The 26,978-nt window shown below is 53.5% G+C and overlaps 1 protein-coding gene across 1 annotated transcript in view; it reads left to right on the forward strand.

The window, feature by feature from the left end:
- The first annotated feature begins 254 nt into the window (after nt 1-254).
- LOC148163198 (IgGFc-binding protein-like) overlaps nt 255-26,978 on the forward strand; it is a 29,309-nt gene continuing 2,585 nt past the window's right edge. Inside the window, exons 1-18 of the mRNA XM_088026933.1 lie at nt 255-309; nt 817-2,127; nt 4,997-5,178; nt 5,350-5,454; nt 7,985-8,540; nt 9,177-9,772; nt 13,305-13,893; nt 13,997-14,116; nt 14,433-14,983; nt 15,952-16,474; nt 18,465-18,664; nt 18,825-18,966; nt 19,093-19,784; nt 20,815-21,343; nt 21,832-22,433; nt 23,100-23,646; nt 23,925-24,124; nt 25,948-26,343. Coding sequence (XP_087883059.1) covers nt 255-309; nt 817-2,127; nt 4,997-5,178; nt 5,350-5,454; nt 7,985-8,540; nt 9,177-9,772; nt 13,305-13,893; nt 13,997-14,116; nt 14,433-14,983; nt 15,952-16,474; nt 18,465-18,664; nt 18,825-18,966; nt 19,093-19,784; nt 20,815-21,343; nt 21,832-22,433; nt 23,100-23,646; nt 23,925-24,124; nt 25,948-26,343 — 7,896 coding nt within the window. The remainder of the gene's footprint in view (nt 310-816; nt 2,128-4,996; nt 5,179-5,349; nt 5,455-7,984; nt 8,541-9,176; nt 9,773-13,304; nt 13,894-13,996; nt 14,117-14,432; nt 14,984-15,951; nt 16,475-18,464; nt 18,665-18,824; nt 18,967-19,092; nt 19,785-20,814; nt 21,344-21,831; nt 22,434-23,099; nt 23,647-23,924; nt 24,125-25,947; nt 26,344-26,978) is intronic.

Genomic DNA, 26,978 nt, shown 5'->3' on the forward strand with positions numbered 1-26,978 from the left:
TAATGGGGACATCCGGTGTGCTGATGGGAGGTCTGGGCTCAGGCATCTCAGACTATAAATACCCCTGCACTGTGGCCTCAGCCCAGCTCCTGCAGGTGAGACCTGCAGCCTTGCCTTTTTGCCTGGGCTCTGAGGACCGAGCCCCTCTCTGGGATTCCCCCTGTGCCCCCTTCTGCTCCTGCAGTGCAAGGGCTGGAGGCAGACTGGCACCGAAAGACTTCACTAGACCATAACTGTCCACCCTCTCCCCGGCCATGGCTGCCCTCTCCTCTGCCCTGCTGTGCCTTGGTGCCCTGGGCTGCCTGTGGGGTAAGTGATCCATGGGGGATGCAGAAGACTGGTGAGCTGCTCTGGATCTGCAGCAGGGGACTGGTTGTCCTGGCTGGCGTTTGGGGCTGCCTGGCATGGTTCTGTAACAGGGGACTAGCCACGGTGGAGCTTCTTGGGACAGGGCCCTGGCCCGCAGGATCCAGGGACTGTTTGGGTAGACTCTGTAGCAGGGAATCGGTCCAACCGGTTGTGGGAAGGGGCCTGAGCAGGCCTTTCTGGGACAGATGGTTCAAAGGCAGCAGCTTTTTTTAAAGTTAATATTTACCAGATATTGTTCCATGGCCTTTACATATATTATCTCATCTAATATTCTCATAGCTCTGCCAACACTCCCTTTTGACAGATGAGGAAACTGAGGCCCAAAGGTGGTACCTTGCCCACGTTGACATGGCTAGAGCGTGGCGGTCAGGATTAAAACCTGATGTATTTGACCTCAAAGTCCAACAGATTACGCTGACTCCCTCCTTTCCCCTTGGGTTCCCTCAGGCCCAACGGTTGCATTTGTGGATTTCCAGGGCCGTTACTTCATCACGGCTTTCTTGGAGAATGGGGGCGCTGAGAAGCCCAGCTTCCGCCTGTACGTGTCGCCACCGACCAAGGGGCCCCCGACGGCGGTGCAAGTGAGGGCGCAGCCGGTGGGGGGACAGGCCTTTCGGCGCGCGCTGAGCCTGCAGCCAGGCACCACTGCCTTGGTGCGCCTGCCCAGCGCTGTGGAGCTGCGGGGCTCGCGGCGGGCGGCGGGGGGCGCGGTGCGCTTAGCCGCGTCGCGACCGGTGGGAGTGACCGTGGTGAACGCGCGTGGGCGCACTTCCCTAGACACGGCACTAGCGCTTCCGCGCCGCCTCCTGGGTACGCGCTACGTGGTGGTGACGCCGTCGCTGCAGCCCCACGACCGGCACAAGGAGTTTGCGGTGGTGGCCGGCGCTTGGCCCACGCGCCTACGCCTCACGCCGCCGGTGCCCATCCTGCTGGATGGCGTCGAGCATGCTGCCGGCCGTCCCCTCCTCGTGCGCCTTGAGCCCTTCCAGGCGCTGCAGGTGCAGAGCGCAGGCGACCTGTCGGGCACCCGCGTCGTGGCCACTCAACCCGTCGCGCTGCTGGCTGGCCACAGTTGCCTGCAAGCGAGAAATAAGGCCTGTGGCCACGTGTCCGAACAACTCCTGCCCCAGGATTACTGGGGCCGCGTCTACGCCGTACCCCCGTTCGCGCCCGCGGCTCCCGGACCCAAAGACCACGTGTACGTGGTGGCGGACGGCCTGGGCAGCCTGAGCTTCTGGGGGGGCGGCGCCGAAGGGGCGCAGGCTCTGCGCGGTGGAGTCGTGATGCACTTCGCGGTGGACCCAGTGCGCCCCCTGGTGCTGCGCTCCTCTGCCGGCCTGCAGGTGCTTTTTCTGGCCGCAGCTGCGGCCCGCGGGGGCGTCGCCTACAAGCCCTTCTTCGCTCTCTTGCCTCCGGTGGACGCGTTCAGCCGCAGCTTTGCGCTCACAGCGCAGCCGGGCTTTTCCAACGTGGCCGTGCTGCTGGCGCGCGAGCCCACCCCGGTGCTCCTTGATCAGCAGCCGCTGCCCAACCTGCACTGGCGCCTAATCCCCGGCGGCCCGGAACCGCGTCACGGGCAGCATTCTGGTGAAAGCCAGGCCGCCGCTCCGGGTTTCGTCTGGACCGAGGTGGCATATGGACCTGAGCCCGGAGTGGTGCACTTCCTGGAGACTCGCGGGCTGCCCGTGGGCGTGCTCAGCTTCGGCACCGCCCCTGGCGCGGGCTTCGGGACCCAGGCCATGGGGCAGCCAAGAGTGGGTGAGCAGCACTGGGGCCCAAGACAGTGGGAAGTTGAGCAGACGATGGGATTCCAGGAGATCAGGGACGGGGAAAATCGTAACACTACCTTCAATTGCTCACATAGCCGCCCGAGGGGCAGGGTTGTTGTTTTTTTTTTTTTTTAATGCAAATCACTCCCTCCTCCACTCAAAATCTTTGCATGCGATTATTATTACACCCAGCAAAAGCACAGTACTTACAGTGTTGTGTGGGTTTTTTTTTTTTTTAAGATTTTATTATTTGAGAGAGAGAGAGAACAGGAACAGAGGGAGAAGCAGACTCCCCGCCGAGCAGAGAGCCCTATGTGGGGCTCAATCCCAGGACCCTGGGATCATGACCTGAGCAGAAGGCAAATGCTTAACCAACTGAGCCATAACACTGACCATCCCCATGATATCTTTATGGATCTCACCCTCATCTCCTTCGAGTCTTTGCTCAAATGCCACCTTCTTACTGGGGCCAAAGTGACCACTCAATTTAAAATCGCAATTCCCCATCCCTGACAAACTCCAGCCCTTCCCTGATTTTTTTCCAGCTCATATCACTTTCTATATACTTATTCTCTTTCTCTGTTTCCCATCAGTTCCTTGAAGTCAATGCTTTTTAAAAAAAAAAATTTAAGTAAGTTCTAAGATACACGGTTAAATGTACGATTTTTAGGTAGGACAGTGTCCAACCCTTAGTAAATATTTGTGGAATGAGTAATAATGGTTATAAGTTGTTAAATGTGCACCAAGTCATATGCCAGGCCCAGGGCTCAAAAAGGAAGCTACTGTTGAAGGTCACATGTTCTTTATCTTTACTACAGTGTAAATTGTAAATGGTGGGGTCAGGGGAAGGGATAAAATAATGGGTGCTTGACCTTCCCGCTAGTCTTTGAGGTTGACTGTAGAACAGTATTGTAATAATTCCTTTTTTTCTGGGGAGGGCAAGGGCTGGAGGTTAAATCTTTTGGCAAGTTTGCACAGCTAGGAAGTGGCAGAGCCAGGACTTGAACCCAAGTCTACTTGCTTCCAGAGCACAAGTTTTTAACCACCTTTTTGTATTTTTTTATTTTGTACTGCTTTATGCAGACTTATAGTCTAGACTTATGAGCTAAGCAGTAAATGCTCTTATATATAATGTATGTACATTATACAATGTATTCCTCACAGCCACTCTGGAGGCAGGTCTCTTTATTATCCCCATTTTTGAAAAAGATTTATTTGGGGCGCCTGGGTGGCTCAGTCGGTTAAGCGGCTACCTTCGGCTCAGGTCATGATCCCAGGGTCCTGGAATCGAGCCCCACGTCCGGCTCCCTGCTCAGCGGAGAGCCTGCTTCTCCCTCTCCCTCTGCCTGCCACTCTGCCTGCTTGTGCTGTCTCTCTATCTGTCGAATAAATAAATAAAATCTTTAAAAAAATCATCAAATTTAAAAAAATAAAATTAAAAAATTAAAAAGATTTATTTATTTGAGAAAGGGAGAGGGAGTGGGGGGAAGGGCAGAGGGAGAGAATCTTCAAGCAGACTCCCTGCCAAGCGGAGCCCACTGTGGGGCTAGATCCTAGGACCCATGAGGTCATGACCTGAGCTAAAACCAAGAGCTGGATGCTAAACTGACTGAGCCACCCAGGAGCCTCTGTTATCCCCATTTTATAGAGGAAGCAGTTGAAGGTTGAAGAGTGCCTGGCATGCAGTAAACATTTGCTATCATGAATTTTCAACAATGTATTTTAGGTCTACTTCAGGCTAGGCCTGTTCTGGGTACTGGAGATGCAACAATGTACAACATAGAAACATTCCTACCAAAAGGAGCTGATACTTTAGTTCATATTCTAATCCATCCCAAATTCTGTATTATGTTTTGATGAAAATATGCAAACCCTTACAGAACAAAGTTATTTCTTAAAAGTTCACTTTGTAGGTGTCTAGTATCATGCATCAACAGCTAGGAAAAAAATAACTCCCCTCCCTGGGAAATGGGGTGGCTAGATCCCAACAGAATACACACACACACACACACACACACACACACACACACACACATTTTTAAGGCTGCTTAACATGGCAAGCTGGAAGTCCTCACTGACCAAAATCAACCCACAGTTGTGTTTAGACTTACTGGCACATAGATTTTGTTAATAACTGATTGGTGTCCTTAGATGGAGTCTGTGTTCTCCAGCTCATACAACCCTATTGTATACCCACACTGTGCTGACCATTTGTGTATTGTCCTTCAGCCCCACCTTTTTCTTTCTGACGATATAGGCCCACTTCATTTTAGATTGGGAACCCTGCTAGCTTATGAATGTTGAGTCTCCATCAACCCTGGAGGCCTAGGGCATGCAGGCAGGAAAGGGATGGGACCAAATGCCAGGATCTAGTTCTGTTGCATCATTTCATCTCATCTCATCTCCAGATATTCTGACTGAGGAAGATCTGAACCCTCCTACAGAATTCTATCCCCTCCTAGAATCTTCCCTGGTGATGCCACTCCAGTTCCCAGGATCCTGTAAGGACCATGTATGCTCCAGTGGGACCACATGTCACCTTGTGAAGCACAAACCTGAGTGTGTGGCCAGCACCCAGGCCACTGAGATCATGTTCAGTCCCAAGACAATATCTCTGAAGGACTCCAATACAGTGTCCATCTCCAGCTCTAAAACCACGGCAGTGGCCAAACCGGGATCAGAGAGCACACCTGAAGCAGAACCAGGGCTTGTATCTGTGGCCGTGAATGAACTTGAGCCTCAATCTTTAGCTTTGGTTAAACCAGAACTTGAACCTCTGGCTCTAAAAGAACCAATTCCTGAGACCCTGGTTGTGACTGAACCAGCACCTGCACCTTTCCCCCTGCCCGTGCCCACAGCTGAACCAGAGTCCAAACCCAAGACAGTGTCTAAGGCTGGGTCAGAAACCATCTCAGCAGCCAAGCTGGGGCTCAAGGTGGTGGCAGTGACTGAACCAGGCTTAGAGGCTGTGACTATGGCAAAGCAAGAACTTGAAACTGTGGCTGGGTCCAAAATGGTGTCTGAGGCCAAGTCGGAGACAGTGGGTGTCTCTAGTAAGGGGCAGGGGGACATCACAGGGGGTACCTGCTGGGCTTCCGGGCTACCATACATCTACACTTTCGATGGCTACTCTTTCCCTGTGTCTGGAGGCTGTTCCTACATACTGAGCCATTGCCCTCAGGCCCTCCCCAGTGGCCTCCCTGCCTTCCAGCTGTGGATCGCCAGCTCTGGAGAGAGGCAGCCCATGCGCTTTGTCACGATGCGCATCTTTGGTGTCACTATCACTGCTGTCAAGCATGAGTTCGGCTTTGTCCAGGTAAGAATCATTATGTATGGAATCCTGGGAAACTGTATCCTTCTCTGTCCCCCATTTTGTCAACTCTACAGTGGAGGCAATTATATAGGTCCACAGTCTCTTATCCAAAATGCTTGGGGCCCGGTGCATTTCAGATTTTAGAATTTCAAGTGGCCATCCCATGCAAATGCCATATATTATATAATAATCCCAATAGGTGTTACATAATTACAAGCATTAATATCTCTGCAGTGAAATGTCTGAATATTCACACTAAATGGAATAAATAAGACTTTAAGCAGCCATACCATGAGTTCAGGTCAGCTTTTGCTGCCAATTACATTTTTAACATCAAATACACAAAATATCTTAGTCTTCAGGCCACTTTTGCATTTGGGGATTGTGGGTAAGGGATCGTGGATTTCTAGCACCTATGTTAACAGGTTCCTGTGAAGTGGGAATGAGTTAACATACAAAAAGCACTTGAAACAGAGTCCACCTCATGGTAAGTGTCATCTGAGGAGTGTTTGCCATGTTTATTGTCCCCTAACACCGACAACTGGAACCTCTACATTCTGTGAGCTTTGGACTTATCCTTGGGCCACAGGCAGCCACTGGCATGTGTGAAATTTCTCCTCAGGGAAGGTTTGGAGGCATTACTCTGGAAGGTTGTGGGGACTAGAATATGTTTAATCAGGGTTGCTAGAGGGAGCAAACCTATGAGGTTATGGATATACTAAGCCACTCCTCAGCACCACTCTAGAGAGACGATGGACTCTGGAACCTGATGGCCTGAGTTCAAGTCCCAGGTTGACTACCTGTTATGTGTATGACCTTAGGCAAATTATTTAAACTCTCTGGGCCTTAATTTCTTCATCTGTAAAATCAGGATGACAAAAAGATTGAACTCAGACTGTAGGGAGGATCAAATAGGCTAATATATGGAAAGCTCAGAAGTACAGGATGCTAGGACCCGATGCATGAGCCCAAGATGCTCCGTACTCCCCTCCACACACCTTTTGGGAACTCACCCTGCCACTCAGGAGTCAGGAGTTCCCCAAGTGCTCTTATGGCTCCCCAGCAACCAGCACCCCAACCCAGGTATCTAGCACCTTCAAATCCACAGGGCGCCAGATTTATACTCTCATCAAATGAGCCCCCATCTCCCAAGGACCTGACATTCCTGGGTTTCTTCATCGATTAAGGAATGTTTTGTTATTATGTACCAGACCTTGCTTAAGGCACTGAGGACACATCAGTGACCAAGATAGACAAAATTCTTGTTCTCATGGTACTTATGTTCTAGTGGAGAAAGATCAGCAATAAATAGAAGTTATTATGTAGTATGTTCGAAGGTGATACATGCTAAGGAGGAAAAAATGGATCAGGAAAGTGGCATCAGGATGTCTGAGAGCATAGTTTTAAGTAGGAGCACCTCTCTGAGAAGATGAAACTTGAGCCAAGTCTTAAAAGAGATGAGGGAGAGAGCCATGTGTACATCTGAGAGAGAAGAGCATTTCAGGCAGAGGGAACAGCAAATGCCTAAGGGGGGAATCTCACAGGCACGTTAGAGGAATAGCAAGAAGCCAGGCTGAAAAGGAGAGACTGTGGTACAGAGGAGGAGAGACCATGGGGTGGGTTGTATACGGCCATATGGGCTCTTGCAACAACTTGGTCTTTTATTCTGTGTGAGGTGGAAGCCAAGGGAAGATTGTGTGCAGAGGAGGGATGAAATATCACTTGGGTGTTAACAGGATCCCTGTGGCTGCCATGTGGGGAACAGACTATGGGGCTTGTGAAGGATGCACCAGGAGACCAGTGAGGAGGTCACTGCCATTGTCCAGGCAGGAGATGATGATTGGACCAGGGTGGAGGTGGTGAATGAGAGTAAAATGTGGGTTGGTAACCTTCTTGGTGGGTGGACGCAAAAAAAAAAAAAAAAAAAAGGAAATCATGGATTGGGAGGAGAGATATCATATGATCTGGAAGCTCTTGGTGGAGGCTCTTGGTAATTGGGGAAAGGACACTGGGGTCCTAGCTGAAGGCTCTCTAATGAACTGGAGGTTCTTCTGTAGAATCACTTATCTAGATTCCTGAGAGGAAGACTTCTGGATTTTGCATGAGGTCGCATATGGGTATTGGTAACAAGACTCCTGGCTAAAATAAATAAATACAAAATAATTAAAAAATAAAAAGACTCTGGGTTAGTGCATGGAGTGACCTGCCAACCAGAACAATGCCTCTAAACATTCCCTGAGGAGAAATTTGGGATATGCCAGTGGCTCCATGTGGTCCTAGGATAGGTCCAAAGCTCACAGAATTTGGAGGTTCCAGATGCTAGTGTTAGGGGACAATAGACCTAGAAAACCCTCCTCATATGAACCGCGAGGTGGACTCTGTTCCAAGTGCTTTTCATATATTAACTCATTCCCACCTTACCGCCCCAAAGTCCCCACTCCCTCAGTATCCCCAAATCCAACCCCCTCAGCTTCCATCCTCCACTTCTCCTCAAATGCTCAGGAATGCACCCTTTCTTGGGTCACGCCTGCAGGTGAACCAGCAGCGGCTCCGGCTCCCGGCGACGCTGCACGACGGGAGGCTGCGGTTGCATTTCCGCAGCTCAGAACTATGGGCAGAGGCAGGTCTGGAGCATGAGCCGCCCGCGCTGCGCCTGGTGTACGACTGGCAGCACGCGCTGTCTCTGCAAGTGACCAACGGCTACCGTGCGCACGTGGTGGGCCTGTGCGGCAACTTCAACGGCGACCCGACAGACGATGTGGGAGGTCCGGACCCGCGAGCTTTCTTGCGCACTTGGGCCCTGCAGCCGCCGGATGCGCCGTGCCACGCCCTCTGGGCTGCTCCTTGCGCCAAGCCAGCGGCCCCACCGGAGACCCCGGGGCCCTGCGCCATCCTGGCAGCTCCGAAGGGGCCCTTTAGCCCCTGCCACGACGTGTTGCTGCCTGCGCCCTTCGAGACCAGCTGCAGTGCTTGGATCTGTCCCCTTCCCAACTACCGACCTGCGCTTTGCTTGACCCTCCAGTTCTACGCGCACGCGTGTCAGCGCCTGGGTGTCAGCATCAACTCCTGGAGATTCCAGACTGGCTGCCGTGAGTGAGCCTTAAGATGGAAAAGGCTATGGGTTACTGGGGAAGGGGATTCTGGGACTTAGGGGTTGGCACTCCTTGATGCTGGAGTTGATTCCTGGGGCAAGCCTGCAGGGTCCCTGCGGTGGGACCTCCAAGGCCCCAGAGGCAGAGTTCGTTGGGTTTGGGGATGGAGACTTCTTCACCCTAGGGGCGGGATTTCTGGTTTCTGGGACCTGGAACACCTAGGTCTTGGGGTCTGGGGTCTTTGAGTCTTAGGGCGAAGGCTCCCGGACCCTGGGGTCTAGAATTAGTAAAAGACAGGTTTCCGGGATCTGGTGGATGGAGAAGTCCTCTAGGCGTCGAGGACTCCAGGCTCTGGGGTGAGAGTTCTGTGTCCCAGGGCCAGACTTTTATGTTCTGGAAAGGGGACTTCTGGTTTCTGATGATAGAAACTTCTTTACTCTGAGGTGGAGATTGCTGGAAAGCCTCCATTCTAGGGGAGGAGGATCCCCAGGATCCTGGGCACGACTCTTGGAAGCTGAGGGCGAGAACGTCTCCATTTCAGGGGTAGCTGAATACTTAGGTCTCTGGAACCAGACTAGGAGATCCTGATGTGAACACTTTCTCCCCTCCACCTTCCTCTCCCTCTGCCCCCAGCCATCGAGTGCCCCCACAACAGCCACTACGAGCCGTGTGGCTCCTCCTGCCCAGAGACGTGCATGGGTCGGTTGGGAGCGTCGTGCCCGCTGCCCTGCGGGGAAACGTGCGCCTGTGATGCCGGCTACGTTCACAGCGGCCCTGACTGCGTCCTGCGGCGCCCGGGGCTTGATGGCTGTGGCTGCACGCACCAGGGACGTCTGCTGGGACCAGGCGAGACCTTATGGGAGGGCGTGGGCTGCACGCGCCGCTGCGTCTGCCCAGCTTCAGGAGGGAGCGTGATCTGCACCCAGGCCGGTTGCAGGCCAGGTGAGCGCTGCATTCTGTCACTCGGCCTGCGCACGTGTGTGCCCTCGAGCATGGCGACATGCGTGGCGGCCGGCGGAGGCCACTACATCACCTTCGATGGGCGCCGGTTTCGCTTTCCCGGCTCTTGCGTGTACCTGCTGAGCGGCCTTAGTTCTCCAGCGCCGCAGGAACTGGCGGACTTCCGTGTGCTCCTGGGCACCGGTCCTGATGGCCTCCCGGGTAGCCTCGAAGTGCTCGTGTCTGGGTGCCACCTGAGGCTGGACCCCAAGGAACCCGGTCGTGTCCTGGTGAGAAAATCCCAACGCTGCCCACACATGCACCCAGGGATCCCACGTTATGACCGCCTACCCAGGGTCCTCACCTCAAGACTCACTCCCAACCCTGATCCCAAGAGCCCCCTAACCTCACCCTAGGATCACACCTTGAGTTTTTGTCCTATGATACTGGACCCTCAACCTAGGACTCCCACCTCCTTCCTCTTGCCCCATGATCTCTGACACAGCCGCTTAACTTAAACCCCCCAAAACTAACCCCCAAATCAGAACTCAAGCCTTAACTCTTTAGGACCAAACTCTAAGTCCAGAAGCTCCTTACCCAGTCCCCCATAACTTCCTGTGGCAAAGGAAAAGAGGTTGTAGTGTTGTTGGAAAGGCTACATGGAAGGCACTCACTAGGTGCCAATATAATAACACATAATGCACAAGAGTCCTTTTAAGGTAGATACAATTGGCATTGCCATTTTCCAGATGAGGAAACTGTGGCCCAGAGAGGTGAGGCCATTTGCCCAAGGTCACACAGCTGATAAATAGCAGAGCTGGTATTTAAACCTTGGCATTTTGGCTCCAGGGTCTATTATGCTGTCTCTGCAAAACACACACACACACACACACACACACACACACACATACACACAAAAACAAAACAAAACAAAGCAAAAAATACATGGCCTCAGCTACCTCCTTTGTGAAACATAATTCAGAGTCCCCAATGATTCTGACACCACTTTAACATGGCAAATTTTCTCATCGAGGTAGGAAAGGCCCTGGGAAGAGACACTGGGAGAGGAGCTGTGGGGCCATGGGGCTGAGTATTCACCGACCACAGAGGACAGGACCCAGACACCAACAGTTATTTTGCATCAGGAGTTTGCCTTGGCAATATTTTTAATTTATTACTGAATTACCACTTTTTTAATTTTGGGGTGGATTTTTTTTATTGGGATTGCATTGAATCTATAACTCCAACTGGGCAGACTGTTGAGTTTGCCAGCCCACCAACATGGTATATTTTTGTTTTTATAAGTCTTTTATTTTATTTTATTTTACTTTATTTAAATTAATTAATTAACATATAGTGTATTATTAGTTTCCAAGGTAGAGTTCAGTGATTCATCAGTTGCATATAACACCCAGTGCTCATTACATCACGTGCCCTCTTTAATGCCCGTTACCAGCTACCCCCTCCCCCACCCCTCCCCTCTATCAACCTTAAGTTTATTTCCTATAGTTAAGAGCCTCTTATGGTTTGTCTCCCTCTCTGATTTTGTCTTGTTTTATTTTTCCCTCCCTTCCTCTCTGCTCCTCTGTTTTGTTTCTTAAATTCCACATATGCGTGAAATCATATAATTGTCTTTCTCTGATTGACTTATTTCACTTAGTGTAATACCCTCTAGTTCCATCTACGTCATTGCAAATGGCAAGATTTCATTCTTTTTGAGGGCTGAATAATATTCCACTATATATATATATACACACACACCACATCTTCTTTATCCATTCATCTGTCGATGGGCCTCTGGGCCCTTTTCATAGTTTGGCTGTTGTGAACACTGCTGCTATAAACATTGGGGTGCAGGTGCCCCTTCAGATCACTACATTTGTATCTTCAGGGTAGATACCTAGTAGTACAATTGCTGGGTAGTAGGGTAGCTCTATTTTTAACTTTCTGAGGAACCTCCATACTGTTTTCCAGCTTGCATTCCCACCAGCAGCGTAAGAGGGTTCCCTTTCCTCTGCATCCTCATCAACATTTGTTTCCTGACTTGTTAATTTGAATTACCACTTTTAAATGAGGAAGGCTGGACGTATAGTATCTCTTGAGAAACGAGAAGCCCTGGCAATGGGTCTCCTATTCTAATGGCCACTTGTGGTTGGGACTTTCCTCTCTAGCCAGGGACACATACTTTCTCTCCAGTTTGTCACAGTCCCCATCACAACCCACCCTCTCCACTTCACTCATTTAGTTATTTGCCTGGCCCCTGGAGGCATGTGAGTTAGGACCAGGTTTTATGCTTCTCCTGGGACCAGGGGTCTAGCCCTAGGGGGCCCTAAGGGACCCTAATCCCAGAACCTAAGATCTCTCTGATGCCCCAAGAAACACTGCCGCACAATTACAAGTCCTTACTTTATCCTTAGAACAATTTTTTCCCAGTGAATATTATTATTTTTCTCATTTTACAGAGAAGTTAAATAAATTGCCAAAGTGAGGGGCGCCTGGGTGGCTCAGTCGTTAAGCGTCTGCCTTCGGCTCAGGTCATGGTCCCAGGGTCCTGGGATCAAGTCCCGCATCGGGCTCCCTGCTCCGCAGGAAGCCTGCTTCTCCCTCTCCCTCTCCCCCTGCTTGCCTCTCTTGCTGTGTCTCTCTCTGTCAGATAAATAAAATCTTTAATAAATAAATAAATAAATAAATAAATAAATAAATAAATAAATTGCCCAAGTGAGACAGCTAAACAAACCAGAAGCCAAGATTTGAACCCAGATAACTTGACTCCAAAGTCAAATTACTTAATTTGACTCTTAATTATCACAGTTCACTGTCCTGACACATGTAGTTATTTAAAATTGGACCATATGAAGCTGCCAATATTTGATGGTTTGTTTTTTTTTTTTTTTTCCCCTACAAATGTGGCAGTTTCAGAGAGTTCAACCTATGTGTTTGAGACAATTACTCCTGGCCTGGAGTGTCTGGGACAACAACTCCTAGCTTTGACTCAAGAATCCTAGAGCCTTCATTGTGGGCCCCAGGATAACCGAGCTTTTAGCGCTGATTCTGGGCTCTTGAAACCCCAGTCCTGACCCAAGAATCTCGTTTATTCATTCAACAATCACTTACTGAATACCTGCTGTATTGCAGGCACTATAACACAGGTTATATGTGTTCACTGAATTTCAGACCCAGTTTCAGTCCAAGTGGCATCCCCAGACCCAATCCAGGAATTTTAAATCCCCTATTCCCAAAGCTTACAAACCCTCACCCCCAATTCTTATACCCCTAGCCCCAGCTGCTATGGGCAAATATGGTTAGACCATGGATAGCGGCTTCAACATTTGTATGTGTTGTGGACAGACCTCCCCGCCCTGAGCCATTTGCACAGCACCCTGCATTACCTAGAAATCCCAGCATCCCTAGGACTCTACAGCCTGACCAAGCCAATGAGCCTCATTCATTCATCCATGCATTAGTTCAACAAATATTTATTGAACACAGACTAAGTGCCAGACACTGCACATGTGTCACTTTGAGAGGCTGTCACTTTCAAATCCCCAAATCTGATCCAGGAACACTACAGGCCCAAATCCCAGAATCCACAGTTCTCACCATCCAAGTATTTGTTGGAAAGACTAGCAGTACCGTGGACAGCATCCTAAGCTTTTTTTTTTCTTCTTCTTCTTTCTTTTTTTTTTCTCAGGTTATTGTAGACAGACCCCTAGTGCCTCAACAAGGCCTTCTGGAGGCCCTGCTCTTACCTAGGGACATAGGCATCCTGGGTACTGATACTGGGTCCCTAGAGCCCCAGCTTGACATACCTTCCTCACACAGGTGAATGGAGACTGGCAGAATCTACCATTCCAGGCTGTGAGCAACAGTACCCTCATCTTTCGCCATGGCTGGGACACTGTGGTCAGCTGCCCCTTTGGCCTGCGGGTGACCTATGCCCCTGGGATCCGCGTGGTAGTGGATCTTCCAGCAGCATATATGGGCCATGTGGTGGGGCTGTGTGCTGACTACAACGGGGATCCCATGGATGACCTCCAGGTGCCTGGAATTGTGCTGGGCACCAAGCTGCCTGAGGATGCATTGGTTTGGGCCTTTGGCCATAGCTATCTGGTGGGTTCCCCGACTGGGTGCCCGGATGCTGCTGACAAGATGCCGCCACTGCCACCATCCTGTGTCACCCTGCGGACCACCAGCACCCCAGCCCACTTTGCCCACATCTGTGACATCCTCTTGGACCCCCTGGGGCCCTTCCAGCTGTGCCACGAGATGCTGGCACCAGGTCCCTATGTCCAAGATTGTATGGTGGATGTATGTCTAGGCATTGGACCCTGCCCCATGCTCAGCCTCTACTGTGAAACTTGCCAGCTGCTGGGTGGCCAAGTCTTCCCCTGGCGGAAGTCGAGTCTGTGCAGTGAGTGCCTAGGGCTTCAGTCAGCCTCTCCACCTTTGCTCATCTGGGGAACCTGGTCCCACTCCTGACAGAGGTTCAGCTCCTTGGCTGTTGCTCATCCCAGGGCGCCAGCTCATCCCTGCACAGTGTATCCCTGAGACCCTGTACTTCCCACTGAGCCAGCCTCCACCCATCCCTCCACCCCGAGACTGGCCCATCCAGTGTCAGGCCTACTCTGACGAAAGTCCAGCCCCCAGCTCTCACCCTTCCTTCTTCTTAGCCCTGATTATGGTCCAGCCCTTCAGCCCTTACCTCTCACGGACTCAAACCTGTTCATGGTCCAGCCCCCTAATCCTTACCCATCCAAGCCCTACAGATTAGCTCTGCCTCTGATCCACACCACCTGGTCTTTTGCCATCTGGAGGTTCCTGCAGCTCTGCCTAAGTAGAGCTTTACCCCTGCAGGGCCCCAGATGCCCCATCCTAGCCCCAAGGGGGAGGGGGAGATTCCCAACAGCCACATGCCTCGAAGTAATCCTCCAATCGCACTTGCTCCCGCAGGCCCCCTGTGCCCCGCACACTCGCGCTACACGCTGTGCGCTCCGGCTTGCTCAGCCACTTGCGCGGGGCTGAAGCCACCGCCTGGCTGCGACGGCCCTGGGCTCTGCCGCGAGGGCTGCGTGTGCGACGCGGGCTTTCTGCTGAGTGGCGCCGACTGCGTGCCCGCGGCTCAGTGCGGCTGCCTGAGAGCCGGCCGCTACTTGGAACCCGGCGCGCCGCTGTCGTCCCCGCACCCCGCGACCAGCCGCTGCTGCCGCTGCCGCCCTGGCGGCCGGGTGGTCTGCAAACCCTGCCGCTCAGACCCGGGCGGCCCAGGCCTCTGCCTCGCCTCAGACGGACTCCGTTACCGCACCTTCGACGGCACCACCTTCCACCTCCCGGGCGCCTGCACCTCTTCGTTGGTGAGCACGGGCACGGGCCGCCTTCGGGGTGTGTGGCCCTTCGAGGTGGTGCTGGAGAAAAGCCCACGGACGCCCGAGCGCCGCCGCGCGCTGCTCTGCGTGCACGGCCACCGCTTCGGCCTAGACTGGGAGGACTGGGGATACATCACGGTGAGCCCCCGCCCTGTGCTCCGCCTCCTTTCAGCTGCCTGGCAGTCTCTGTTCTGACACGTGGGGTCTCTGAGTGCCGCCGCCTGATGCCCGCCTCTCTCCAACAACCTCATTTCCACTCTCCTCCTTCTTCTCCCTTCTCCACTTCCCCCACCCTCTCCTCCTGCCCCTTCCCCTTTCAATCCCTCTCTCAATAGTTGGGTCTGCACATCCCCGTTCCATGCTGCTCAGGCTCTGTCTCTCCCACTTCCTTCCTCTCTCTCTTCACTCCCCACACCCACCCCGCCTTATCTCCCCCACCCCCAGTCTTCATCTCGGTCTCTTTCCCTCTTCCACCGGGGTCTCCATGAGCCCTCTCCTGCTCCACGACTACCATCACCTCTTCCCCACGAAGCCCACCCAGCCTTCCTTGACCCCTGCTCCCTGCTGGCCCAACCCCCTCTCTGGTGCCCCTGCCTCTCCACTGCCTTTCCTTTCCAGGTCTCCCCCTCCTTTCCTCTCCACAGTAGCCCCTCCCCTCTCTCCTCCTCCTGCCTCCACGCCCCCCCCCCTTCCTTCCCCGCTCTACCGACCTCTGCTGCCTCCCAGCCCCCAGGTCCACGGATGCCCTCAGGTCCCGCTCCGGTCCCTGAGTAAGGGGTTTCCCCTCTCTCCCTGAACTCCGGGCCCACCTCACCACTCTCCCTCCCCCTCACTCAGCTTCCCCTCTCTAGGTCTCCACGCACCTTCCCACAATACCCACTCCCCAAGCACTGCCTTGAATGTCCCTACCCCTTGACTCCTCTCCTTCACCCACTGTCGCTCTTATCACCCCGGCAGTCCCTGTGCACCCTTCCCCCGTTCTGGCACACCACCTCTCTTCCTCCTTGCACACACTGCCCGCACCACCCCTCCTCCCAGACTCCTCCCAGTTCTCCCCAGACCCGGCCCTCCCCTCTCACTGCGGGCTGCCCCACCCCTGCCCGCAGGTGGACGGCGTGCGGCGCTGCCTGCCCTTCCAGCTGACCGAGGGCAGGGTGCGCGCCTTCGCGCGGGGCGCCTCGGTGGTGCTCGCGGTGCGTGGGGGCCCGCGCCTGCTTTTCGGGCCCGGTGGCCACCTGAGCGTGGAGCTGCCTGCGGCCTACCGCGGCCTCACGCGCGGCCTCTGCGGCAACTTCAACGGCAAGGCGTCGGATGACCTGCAGCTGCCGAGGCCCGGGCCCTGCGCGGCGCCACGTCCCTGCCCGGGTTCGGGCTGTCCACCGGCCGCCGAGGCCGCGGGCGCAGACGCAGCGTGGCGTGGCTCTTGCGGCCTCCTGCGCGAGCCCGGCGGCCCGCTGGCACCCTGCCACGCACTTCTGCCGCCCGAGCCCTTCTTCCAGGCTTGCGTGGCCGACATGGGCCGCGCCGGCGGGAACCGCAAAGTGCTCTGTGCCTTCCTGCAAGCCTACGTGGCTGCCTGCCAGACGGCTGGTGCGGATATGAGGCCCTGGAGGGCTCCCAGCTTTTGCCGTACGTCCCCCGCCAGAGAGCTTTCCGGTCGGGTGGGGTCCGCGGCGGGAGACCGCGGTCTGGGCTTCATTCATAACACAGGTGTTAGTTGAGGGCCTACTACGTGTCGGGCCCACGCTAATGATACAGCACCAAACAGGACAGAGTCCTGCACACCCTATGGTTGGGAAAACAGATTTGATTTTATCCCTTAGCTAACATTTAAAAAGCACTCATTCAGTTTCGGGTGCTGTGTTAAAATTGTTCCCCCTGGACCAGCAGCTGCAGCAGCAATATTCAGGGCTTGTTTACAATGCAAATTCTTGCCCTGTCCCAGACTTACTGAATCAGAAACTCTGGAGTGGCACCCAGCAATCTGTTTTAACAAGCCCTCCAGGAGACCTGGACACAAGGCTGGGTCTGAGAACCTGTTTTACCTGCTTTAAGTCAGCTCACTCCATCTCTGAGCTGCTCTAGGAGAGAGGGACAATTGTCTGCCTCCTATAGTCGGGGACAGAGGCACCGAGAATTTTCCAGATCTCACAGTCAGCAGGGGGCGGAACTGGCTTGTCACCTGGCTCCAGAATCCTCTCTCTGACACCCTATGCTATAGTTTCACTCCCAACAATAATGTAAAAATACTTCCAGTAGTAACACAAAAAGAACAGCTGACCTCACTGTGTGCATTGTCAGTGCTAAGCTCTCAATTCTCCCAACAGCCCCATCAGGCAAGCACATCTTATGGGTGAGGGAAACCAAGGCATAGATGGTTAAGGAATTGGCCCAGAGTCACACACCTAGAAAATGACTTACTAGCTGGCACCTGAATATTTTGTTCATATAACAAATTCTCATCAACTTCCAATTTCTCTGTCCACATGTATCCTCCATAATCCTCATGGACTCTCGGCCCCACCTTGACTTATCATTGTGGTATCAGTGTCTATCTCCTTCTGACCTCTTTCTGCCTCTACGTTCAAATGTTCTTGGAGGAAATCTGTGTGGGTTGCTCTTTACTTACAGACTGATGGCCACCTCCACCTCTGTCTGTCATGGTCATTTCCCCAGCCCTGGCCCAACTAGCTGGATACACAATGTGGCCACTATATCAAGCAGAACTCCTAATGGCAACGTCAGAGTCCCAACTCAAACTGAAGGAAGAAAGACCAAACAATCTGAAGCGTATATAACTGCGAAGACTCAGGGTGTTCCTATCCTCAGGCTTAGCGGGATTAAGAATTTCCAACTGCAGTTAAAAAAAAAAAAAGTCAATTTTTCTCCTTCTCCATCTTGTTCGTCCCTTCCTTCCTCTCTCCGTGCTAGCTTTATTCTCAAGCAGATTCTCCTCTGTGGTACCAGCAAGGCTTTGGCAACTTCAGGCTGACAATTCTATCAGCTTCAAAGCCTTTGCAAAAATGTTACACGCTTTTCCCAGTGGCCCCAGCAGAAGTCCCAGGGTCCACCACCCACGGGTTTTGCCTGTCCAGTTACTGTGATCCAGAGGAGGGAAGAATAATCTGATTAGCCAGCTCTGGGTTCCGTACACATCCCTGGAACCTGGATGTGAAATCACCTCAGTCCACATGTTGAAAGTAAAGTAAGGATGGGTAGTTATCAAAAAGCAAGTGGGGGTATTATTATTAGAAGGGTAGAGAGGGCAAGAAAAGACATCCACCACTAGAAGCCACTGACAAGTCCCCAACGGACCCAGACAAGCAGGGTAAAAGGTGGGATCACTTGGTGATTCAAGTAATAGTCAACCCCCTCAGCTGGGACTGGGATTGGGAGGGAAAACCCCAGAAAAGACAGAGAGCAGGGAAGCCATGTTAGTCCTATCTGGGATGCATTCAAGTAGCTAGCGCCCTGCATAGCATGCAGACACTGCTCAGTCTCTGCTGGTTGTTATTGCTGTCGAGGTTAATCCGAGGGGGAGGTCTGCAATCTGAGGGTGCGGGGTCAGCGGAGGGTATGCCCCTGGCTTGCCTGTGTCTGACAAGCCCCCTCTCCACAGCCATGCGGTGCCTCCCCAACAGCCACTACAGTCTGTGTGTGAACCCCTGCCCTGCGGCCTGTCCCGGCGTTCAGGAAGTGGTGCAGCTCCCCACTCCCTGTGCTGAGGGCTGTGAGTGTGAGGATGGATTCTTCCCAGCTGGGCGTGACTGCGTCCCCGCGGACCACTGTCCTTGCTTCCACCATGGCCAGTACTTCCCTGTGAGCATCCTCTTGGGTCCTTGTCGGAGCTTCACTTGGGTCCTCCCACTTTGCCTTGGATCTCCGTGCACTTCCTTGTATGGGTCTCATCTCAGAACCTCCGGCTGCACCCTCCCTTCAATGCTATCTCCCTTTTCACCCTCCCTCCCCTCCTCCACAGCCTGGCCAGACAGTCCTCATCCAGAATTGCTCCTCCTCCTGTACCTGCCAACTAGGGGAGGGTGTGGCCTGTGTCCCCTTCAGCTGCCCTGTGGAGGAGGTCTGTGGCATCACAGATGGAGTCCTAGGCTGTCGATTGCAAGGTGCCCAGGGCTGTGGTCTAAGGGGTCAGAGATTGGGGCATGACTCCTAAGTCCTGGGAAGGAGAGGACTGGTGACCCAGACCCCTGGGACTCATATGTGCCTGATCTTCTCTCTCTCCCCCACAGCCACCTTGGCCCCTGCACCGAGCTCTGTGGCCCCACCACTGGTTTCCCCACCTTTCCCACCCCTGCTCCCCAGCCCCAGTCCTCAGTGCCCAGAAAACTCCCGCTTTGTTCCATGTGGCTCTGCATGCCCAGCCACATGTGCCAACCCCGCTGCCCCAGATCACTGTAGCCACCCGTGTGCTCCGACCTGCCAGTGCCTACCTGGCTACCTGCTGCTAGGGGGCCGATGTGTGCCCCGTGACCACTGCTCCTGCTTCCTGCACCAAGGCCGGACTTTCTGGAGAGACAACTGTACTCAGCAATGCCACTGCCCGACCCTTGGTGCCCTGGTGAGCAAGCTTCCCCAGTGTTGGCCTGACAAGTGCCATGGTCACTGCAAGGCCTCCACAGGTGGCTGGCACCACTGCCTGTTAGCCCAGTCCCCACCCGGTCCCACTGTCCTGGAAAAGTCACCGGTCTGCATGGCCACTGGAGACTTCCACTTCCACACATTTGGAGGAACCCACTATGAATTCCCTGGCTCCTGTGTCTACCGCCTGGTGGGTCTCTGTGGCACAGCCCATGCCAACCTTCAGCCCTTCAGCCTGGATTTGACCCCACTGCTGCGGCCACGTGGCTGGACCAAGGCCCTGACCCTCTTAGCCTGTGGCCTGAGGCTGGACATGAGTCCAAAAGATCTCAACCGCATCCGGGTGAGTTTTCAAAGGCTCCAGATCAACCCATTATCCCTTACCGTCCCCACTACCCACAGGTAACCTGGAGTGTCCCCTCTTTTCCTGCTGATGCCCCCTTTATTGACTCTCACTGATCCTCAAAGATGTCCTCCAATTTCTTAACAGCCCATTGACTTGCCTGTTGACCCCTTCCCACCGACTCTCTGAGACTCCTATTACCCTTGAGTCTCCTATCACCTTCCCATTAACCCTCCACTGAGTCCTCAGTTGACTCCCCTTTAACCATAGACTCAGCCTTGATCTTTCCATTGACCTTCCCTTTCTCCCCCATCGAATATCCCATGAACCCATTCATTGCCCCTCCCCAACTGATCCTACCACTGTTATATTGACTTGCCCATTAACCCTATTACTGTCCTCTTGATCTCACTCCACACACCATAGATATGTACTGAGCTATCAGTTAATCTTCCTAGTAATCCACCGACATTGATACCATTTACATGTCTATGGATCTTCCCATTGAGCTTCCTATTGCCATTGAATCCTCAGGGCTTTCTATTATCCCAATTGTGCCTGTCTTTGATTCTTAGTCTCACCCATGGAGCCTTCCTTAGACTGTCCCATTAAAAATCATTGACTCCACCCCCTTTTACTCACCTGCTGAGCCTCCCGATTGCCACCCAAAGCCACCTTAAGCATTCTCTTGATCCTCATACACCTTATATTTGTCTATCCACATTGCCATTATCCCTCTTCTTGATCCTCCCATTGCTCCCTTACTGACTCCCTAATTATTCTTTTTACCCTTCGTTGATCTCCCACGGACCCCTCATGAACTCTTATCTAATCGCTCTACCACTGAACCCTTTACTTACCCTCCACTGATGGTCCATTGAATCTCCTTATGATTCCTAATGACTACCCCTATTAACCAATGTTCCCCTTGATCCTTCTCTGATCTTTTATTGACATTTCCAAGAATTTCTACTGAAATCTCCTACATCCTTCCCCCGCTGTTCTCGCCACCTGCATGCCCTCCCTGTAGGTGGATGGAATTCTGGAATCGCTGCCTTTCTTTCACGGCCACTGCCTCCGTGCCTACTACCAAGGCCGCCAACTCTGCGTAGACACGGACTTCGGCCTCTCCCTGACCTACGACTGGGACAGCCTGGCACGTGTAACGCTGCCGGGGCCCTATGGACCCTACCTGTGCGGACTCTGTGGCCAGCACGGCCCGAGCAGCCCCACCGTGCAGGTGCCCGACACCTGGAAGGTGGCAGAAGTGCCGGGCTGTGGCCCATTCTGCGGGTCCCTCTGTCCCAGCCCGTGCCCAGTGGCCAAGCGCATTCTATTCGCTGGAGACGCGTACTGCGGGCTGCTGGCGGCGGCCGAGGGTCCCTTCGGGCCATGCTACGCCGCGCTGGACCCGCTCCCGTTCATGGACAACTGCCTGGACGACGTGTGTCGCCACTACGGCGCTCGTCACATCGTCTGCCGAGCCCTGGCCGCCTTCACTGTCGCCTGTCAGGCTCTGGGCGTGCACCTGCGGCCCTGGAGGACGCCTGACTTCTGTCGTGAGTGCGCGGGGGTTGGCGGAGATAGCGGGAGAAGCTCGGAAGAGCTAGGATTTGGGACACCCGGGCGGGGGGGGGGGGGAGGAGGGACGCGGGAGGACCAATGGGGAAGTTCAGGCCTGGGTGGGTGGAGCCAGGCGCAGAAGGGTGGGACTTGCGGAGGAGTTAGACCTGGAGGGGTAGCAGTTTAATTAACGAGATCTTCCCGTCTTTTGTGCCTGTCTCATTGTCACTGTCTCTCTGTCTCCCCGGTGCTTCTGTGTGCCTCACTGTCTCTACCTCACGTTCCCATTCTCTGTTCCTCGTTCTCTCTCCCCGCGGTGTTGCTCTCCACGCCCCCCGCCCGGGCCCCCCATCCTCCGTCTCCGTCTAACGGTCTGTTCCTCTCAACCGGCTTACGCCTTCCTCTGCCCCTCGCTATTTCTTCCCCGCGTCTCCCCATCTCTTTTCCCTCGCTCTGACCCTCCCACCCCCGCGGCTCTCCTCAGCCTTGCGGTGTCCGCCGCACTCGCACTACGAGCTGTGCGGCCCGTGCTGCCCAGTCACGTGCGCTGGCAGAGAGAGCTGCCCCGGCCGCGGCGCCAGCGGCAGCCGCTGCTGTGAAGGCTGCGTGTGCGACGCGGGCTTCGTGCTTAGCGGCGCCGCCTGCGTGCGGGAGGCCAAGTGCGGCTGCTTCCGCGCCGGCCGCTACCGAGCTCTGGAGGCAGTGTGGTACCCCGGGCCCCGCTGCGCGCGCCGCTGCCACTGCGGCCCCGGCGGCGCGGTGACGTGCGCGCCGCGGCCGTGCCGGCGCGGACGAGTGTGCAGCCTGCGCGGAGGCGAGCGCCAGTGTCTGCCCGAAGGCCGAGGCAGCTGCGCCCTCGCCGGGCCCGCGCACGTGCTCGCCTTCGATGGCCGCGTGCTCACGCTGCCCCCGCCGGCGCCCTCCCCTTCTGAGCCCTGCCTCCACGTGCTGGCCCGCACTGCAAGCCAGGGGCCCTGTCCCTTCAGCCTAGACGTGGCCCGCGATGGGGCCGGGCTGCTCAGCCTGCACCTCAACCTCTCCGGGCACCACCTGCAGCTAGACCGCACCCTTGTCGGCGTCATCACGGTAGGCGTCCACTGGACTGCGCCCACGCCCCGCCCTCTCCCTCCTGGAAGCGCCTCAGTTTCCCCCACCATGTGTAAAAACAATGGGCGTTGTCTGCCCCTCAAGGCTTAAGAGATGGTGCAAGTATGTGACAAGGTAGAAAAGCATTGCCTGGAACACAGTAATGGCTCAATAAAGCGTCACTGTTAGGTATGCATTATCACCTCCTACCCAGGATTGGAGAAAATCAGTCATTCAGGATTATTTCGGTAAATTGTATGGAGAGTCTCTCTGTGGTCCAGGAAGGCCCTGGAGGATTTGATGGGGAGCAAGTCCTGGGAGAGCTCACATTCCTCCAGGGAAACAGATGATAAGTAAATAAATCAGTAAAATAAGTAGTACATCTGATGATGGGTATAAGAACTATGAAAAAAAATAAAACCGGGAAGAGAGAGAGTGTAAGAACAGAGTAAAGAGGTTTAGCACTTAAATAAGGTGATGAGGAAGACCCCACCGAGAAAGTAATACTTGAGTCAAGATCTGAAGGAGGTGAGGGAGGGGTCCATGTGGACATCTGGGAAGGGGCAAACCAGGCAGAGCGAACGCAAAGTGCAAAGTTCAGGGAAATGGCATGGGAGCAGGCTCAGCCTTCACAGCCCCAATCCTGACCCCTTTCCTCCTCCGCAGGTGGATGGTGAGCACTGCCAGCTGCCCTGGGTATGGGCAGAGGGCAGGGCCTGGGCCACGTTGGAGGGCCGCCATGTGGTGGTGTACACGGCCTGTGGGCTACATCTCATGTATGACTGGGGCAGCCAGGTGCGCCTAACTGTGCCTTCCACCTTCCACGGCCAGCTGGTGGGGATCTGTGGGGCCTTTGGTGGCAAAGTTGGCCCCCTTGACCTGGCTCTAGACAAAAGATCCTGGCCCAAGGGCCTGGTCACTAACCCCTGCCCGCTGCCCCAGCCCAATCTTGACTTTAGCATCAGCTGCCCCACGCAACTTGCCCAGATCGTCAATGCTTCCAAACTGTGTAGACTTCTACGGGCACCAGATGGTCCCTTTGGCCGCTGCCTGGGCCATATCAGCCCCAGGCCTTTCCTCAGGATATGCCTGCAAGACATATGTCATACCCATGGCCAGCACCTTGGTCTCTGTGATGCCCTCACTGCCTTTACTGCAGCCTGTCAGGAAGCTGGCATCCCTGTGAAGCTCTGGAGGGGCCCCAAGCTTTGCCGTGAGTGATCTGGCTGGGTCTGGAATGTATCTGGGGCAGGTGGCAGGCAGCAGGAAGAGCCCATCCTGATGGGGATCAGAGAAGCCTGGACATAGATGGAATTGGCTAAGTAGAGTGTAGGGGGGTGGGGAGGGCATCCAAGAGAAAGAGAACTGTAATTGCAAAGGTGTGAAGGTTGGAAAATATCAATGGGACGCTAGCCTGACCAGAGCAGGAGGCAACAGGATTGGAGAGGGAAACTTGAATCCTAAGCACGGGCCTTTGCCATCCACCTGCAGCCATGGCTTGTCCACCCCGAAGCCACTACAGCATCTGCGCACGGACCTGTGATGGAGGCTGTGTCCAGCCTACCAGCCCTGCACACTGTTCTACCCAATGCTATGAGGGCTGCCAGTGTGACCCTGGACTCATTTTTGATGGCACAGACTGTGTGTCTCAGGACCACTGCGGCTGCTTTCACCGTGGACGCTACATCCCTGTAAGAGAGGTCCCTAGGCATGGGCGGGTGGGTGCGGAGTTTCCCATATCTCGTCATAAGATGTTCCCTGGACCACACTGTATCAGTCAGCATTTGCAGTTGTAAATGACAGAAAATGATGCCAAGTATCTTAACTACAACAAGGATATATCTACCTTTAATTGTTTAAATTTGAGGCCTTCAGGCATGGCTGGATTCAGGGGCTCAAATGATGTCACTAGGACTCAAGTTTCTTTGACTTTCATCCCTGCCTTTTCCTTTTTCTATGTTGGCTTCTATATGAAGTAGGCTCTAGGTCCAAATGCTGTAACGGAGGCTCAAAATTGCAGTGACTTAAACTCGATAGAAGCTTATTTCTCTCTCATGAACAGTCCAAGAATAACCAGTTTGGTTCCTTCAAGTCAGGGACACAGACTCCTTCTATCATGTGGTTCTGCCTCCCCTGTAGTATTGCAATCGTCTGCTCCCGACCACATCTACATTCATGCAAGTTGGCCAGGAAAGAAGAGGGGACAGGGAGGTTCAGGCCTCCTCTCTTTGAGGGCATAACCCAGAAGTAGGACATACCACTTCTGTTCACATCCCATTGGCCAGAACTTCACAGAAGGGCCCCATCTGGCTGCAGAGGCGGCTGGAAGACATGTCTTGCACTGGGTGGTCCTGAGTGCAGCTATAAATACTAATTCTGGGGAAGAAATGGAGACTGGATATTTGAAGACATGCATAGCCTCATTCTCCAGCCACATCTGTATGTAGGACATGGTTGTCTCCTCCTGCTCCAAGCTTATGATGTACATTTAGCCATCTCCGTGGAGAGACAGGCTTCTCTCTCAATAGTTACAGCAGAAGTCCCAGTGCTGACTCCTATTGTCCCAGTGTAGGTCATCTGCCTGTCCCTAAGCCAGTCACAGAAGCCAGGAGATGGGGTACTCTGATTTGTCTCTGACTGGCCACGCCTGGGGCATGTGCCTAGAGCTGAAGCCAGAGAGCAGTGTACCACCTAGGAAACCCCACAGACTGAGAGTGGGGCCAATTCCCCAAAGAAAGTGGAAGGCTGTTCCCAAAAGACCGTGGATGGACCCTCAGCGGGCAAAGCACTCCCTTCAAGGTTTTGCGCTCTTGGGAGTCCATTCAGAAGTAAAGAAAGGACCCCCAGGATGGCTGACATAGTTGTCTTGGAGATTAGGGGCCACTGGATAGGCAAAAACAATGTTTAAACCCCAGACCACCCTGGAAATGAAGAAATGCCCACACCAGGAGGAACAGGGCATAAGAGCTGATACCTCTGCCATTGCTTGTCCACTCCACACCAGCACTGACACTAGCCCCGCATCAGAATTTGCAGAGAGCTCTTAAGGCTTTTCACACACCAATGAAAAGCAGGAGGGTTGTCCTGGATTAAAAGAGACTAAAAGATCACAATAGTCAAGTGCAGTACGCAAAACTTGATTAGATCCTAAGTCAAAAAATATCGTTAATAGATATTTGGAGACACAACTGGAGAAACGCATCAAACTTTTTTATTTTTGCCCATCTCACAGAGAAAAAAAATATCTCAATGGATTTTTTACTTGTGTTTGTCTTATTAGGAAGTTGAGCATTTTTTTCAAATACCTGAGAAACATTTGTATTTCCTTTTCTATTAACTTTCTGCATAGCCTCAGCCTGTGTTTTTATACTGACTCATTGGTCTTTTTTTGATTTCTAGGAACTCTTTATATATAAGGGAACTTAGTCCTTCGTGATATATGTTTTATACATATGCTTTGTTGATATTCATAATGGTTTTTTGAATCCAATTTTGAGTCTGTCTGTCTCTGCAGGTTGGGGAGGCACTGGTCCTACCTGGCTGCCAGGAACGCTGTATGTGCTTGCGTGGTCAAGGCCTCCAGTGCCAGCCCTTTTCCTGCCCACAGGGCACAGGCTGCATCCTGGATAGGGGTGTGCGGTGCTGTGAGGCTGGGGAGGGTGCTACATGCCGCCTAGAGCCAGGGGGCCTCTTCATCACCTTTGATGGCTTCAGTGGGCTCACACCCGTGCCTGTTACATCCTGTGCCTATGAGCTAGCCACATTGGTGGGTTCCAGGCCTGAGGATCCTGACTGGTTCCATGTCATTGCTGACTTCCTGCCCTGTCCTGGCTGCACTGCTCACAAACCACGAGTGATCATCGGCTTCAGGGATGGCTGTGCAGCTGTGGGAACCAATCAGGAAATATGGGTAAGGGACTCCCTCAGTTCTAGCCAAGACTCTTTCGTAACCTGGAACTGATCCCTGGGGACTTTTGATCCCTCATTGGCCTTCCGTAGCCTTCTAACATAGGACTGTTGCATCACCCTGATCGCACGTTGACCTTCACTGGCTAAATGTCCTTGTCCTGATGTCACATGACCCATTAGACCCCACATAAACTTCACCTTGGACTTCTCAGGACCCACTGACTCCACCTTGACTCAGGTCCAGCTGAACTCCTGGGAACTACTGACTGAGTGATCAGAGCTCTAATGGGGGGAGCCCAGGCAGAGTGATCAGGGCTGGAATGGGGAAAGCACAGGGAAACAGTGGAAGCCCAGAGGAGGTACCCTCAGTTTAGGAGACCAGTGAAGACTTTCTGGAGAAGGTGACAGATGAGCTGGGACCTGATGTTAGGCTGGGGAAGAGAGCAGGGAGGAGTGTTGCAGAACAAGGCCAGGGAAAAGGAGGGACCATATTTGGGGAGTAGTGGCAAAAATCAACTACTGAGTTTAAAATAGCCCAGTAAATGTCCGTGGACTTAGGACCAAGGAGGTTGTTAGCGACTTAAGAAATCACAGCAGGGAGGGCGCCTGGGTGGCTCAGTTGGTTAAGCTGCTGCC

The sequence above is a fragment of the Eumetopias jubatus genome, unplaced genomic scaffold (genome assembly GCF_037043125.1).
Source record: "Eumetopias jubatus isolate StellerSeaLion01/CBP00866 unplaced genomic scaffold, mEumJub1_p1.0 scaffold_10, whole genome shotgun sequence".
NCBI classification, from domain to species: Eukaryota; Metazoa; Chordata; class Mammalia; order Carnivora; family Otariidae; genus Eumetopias; species Eumetopias jubatus.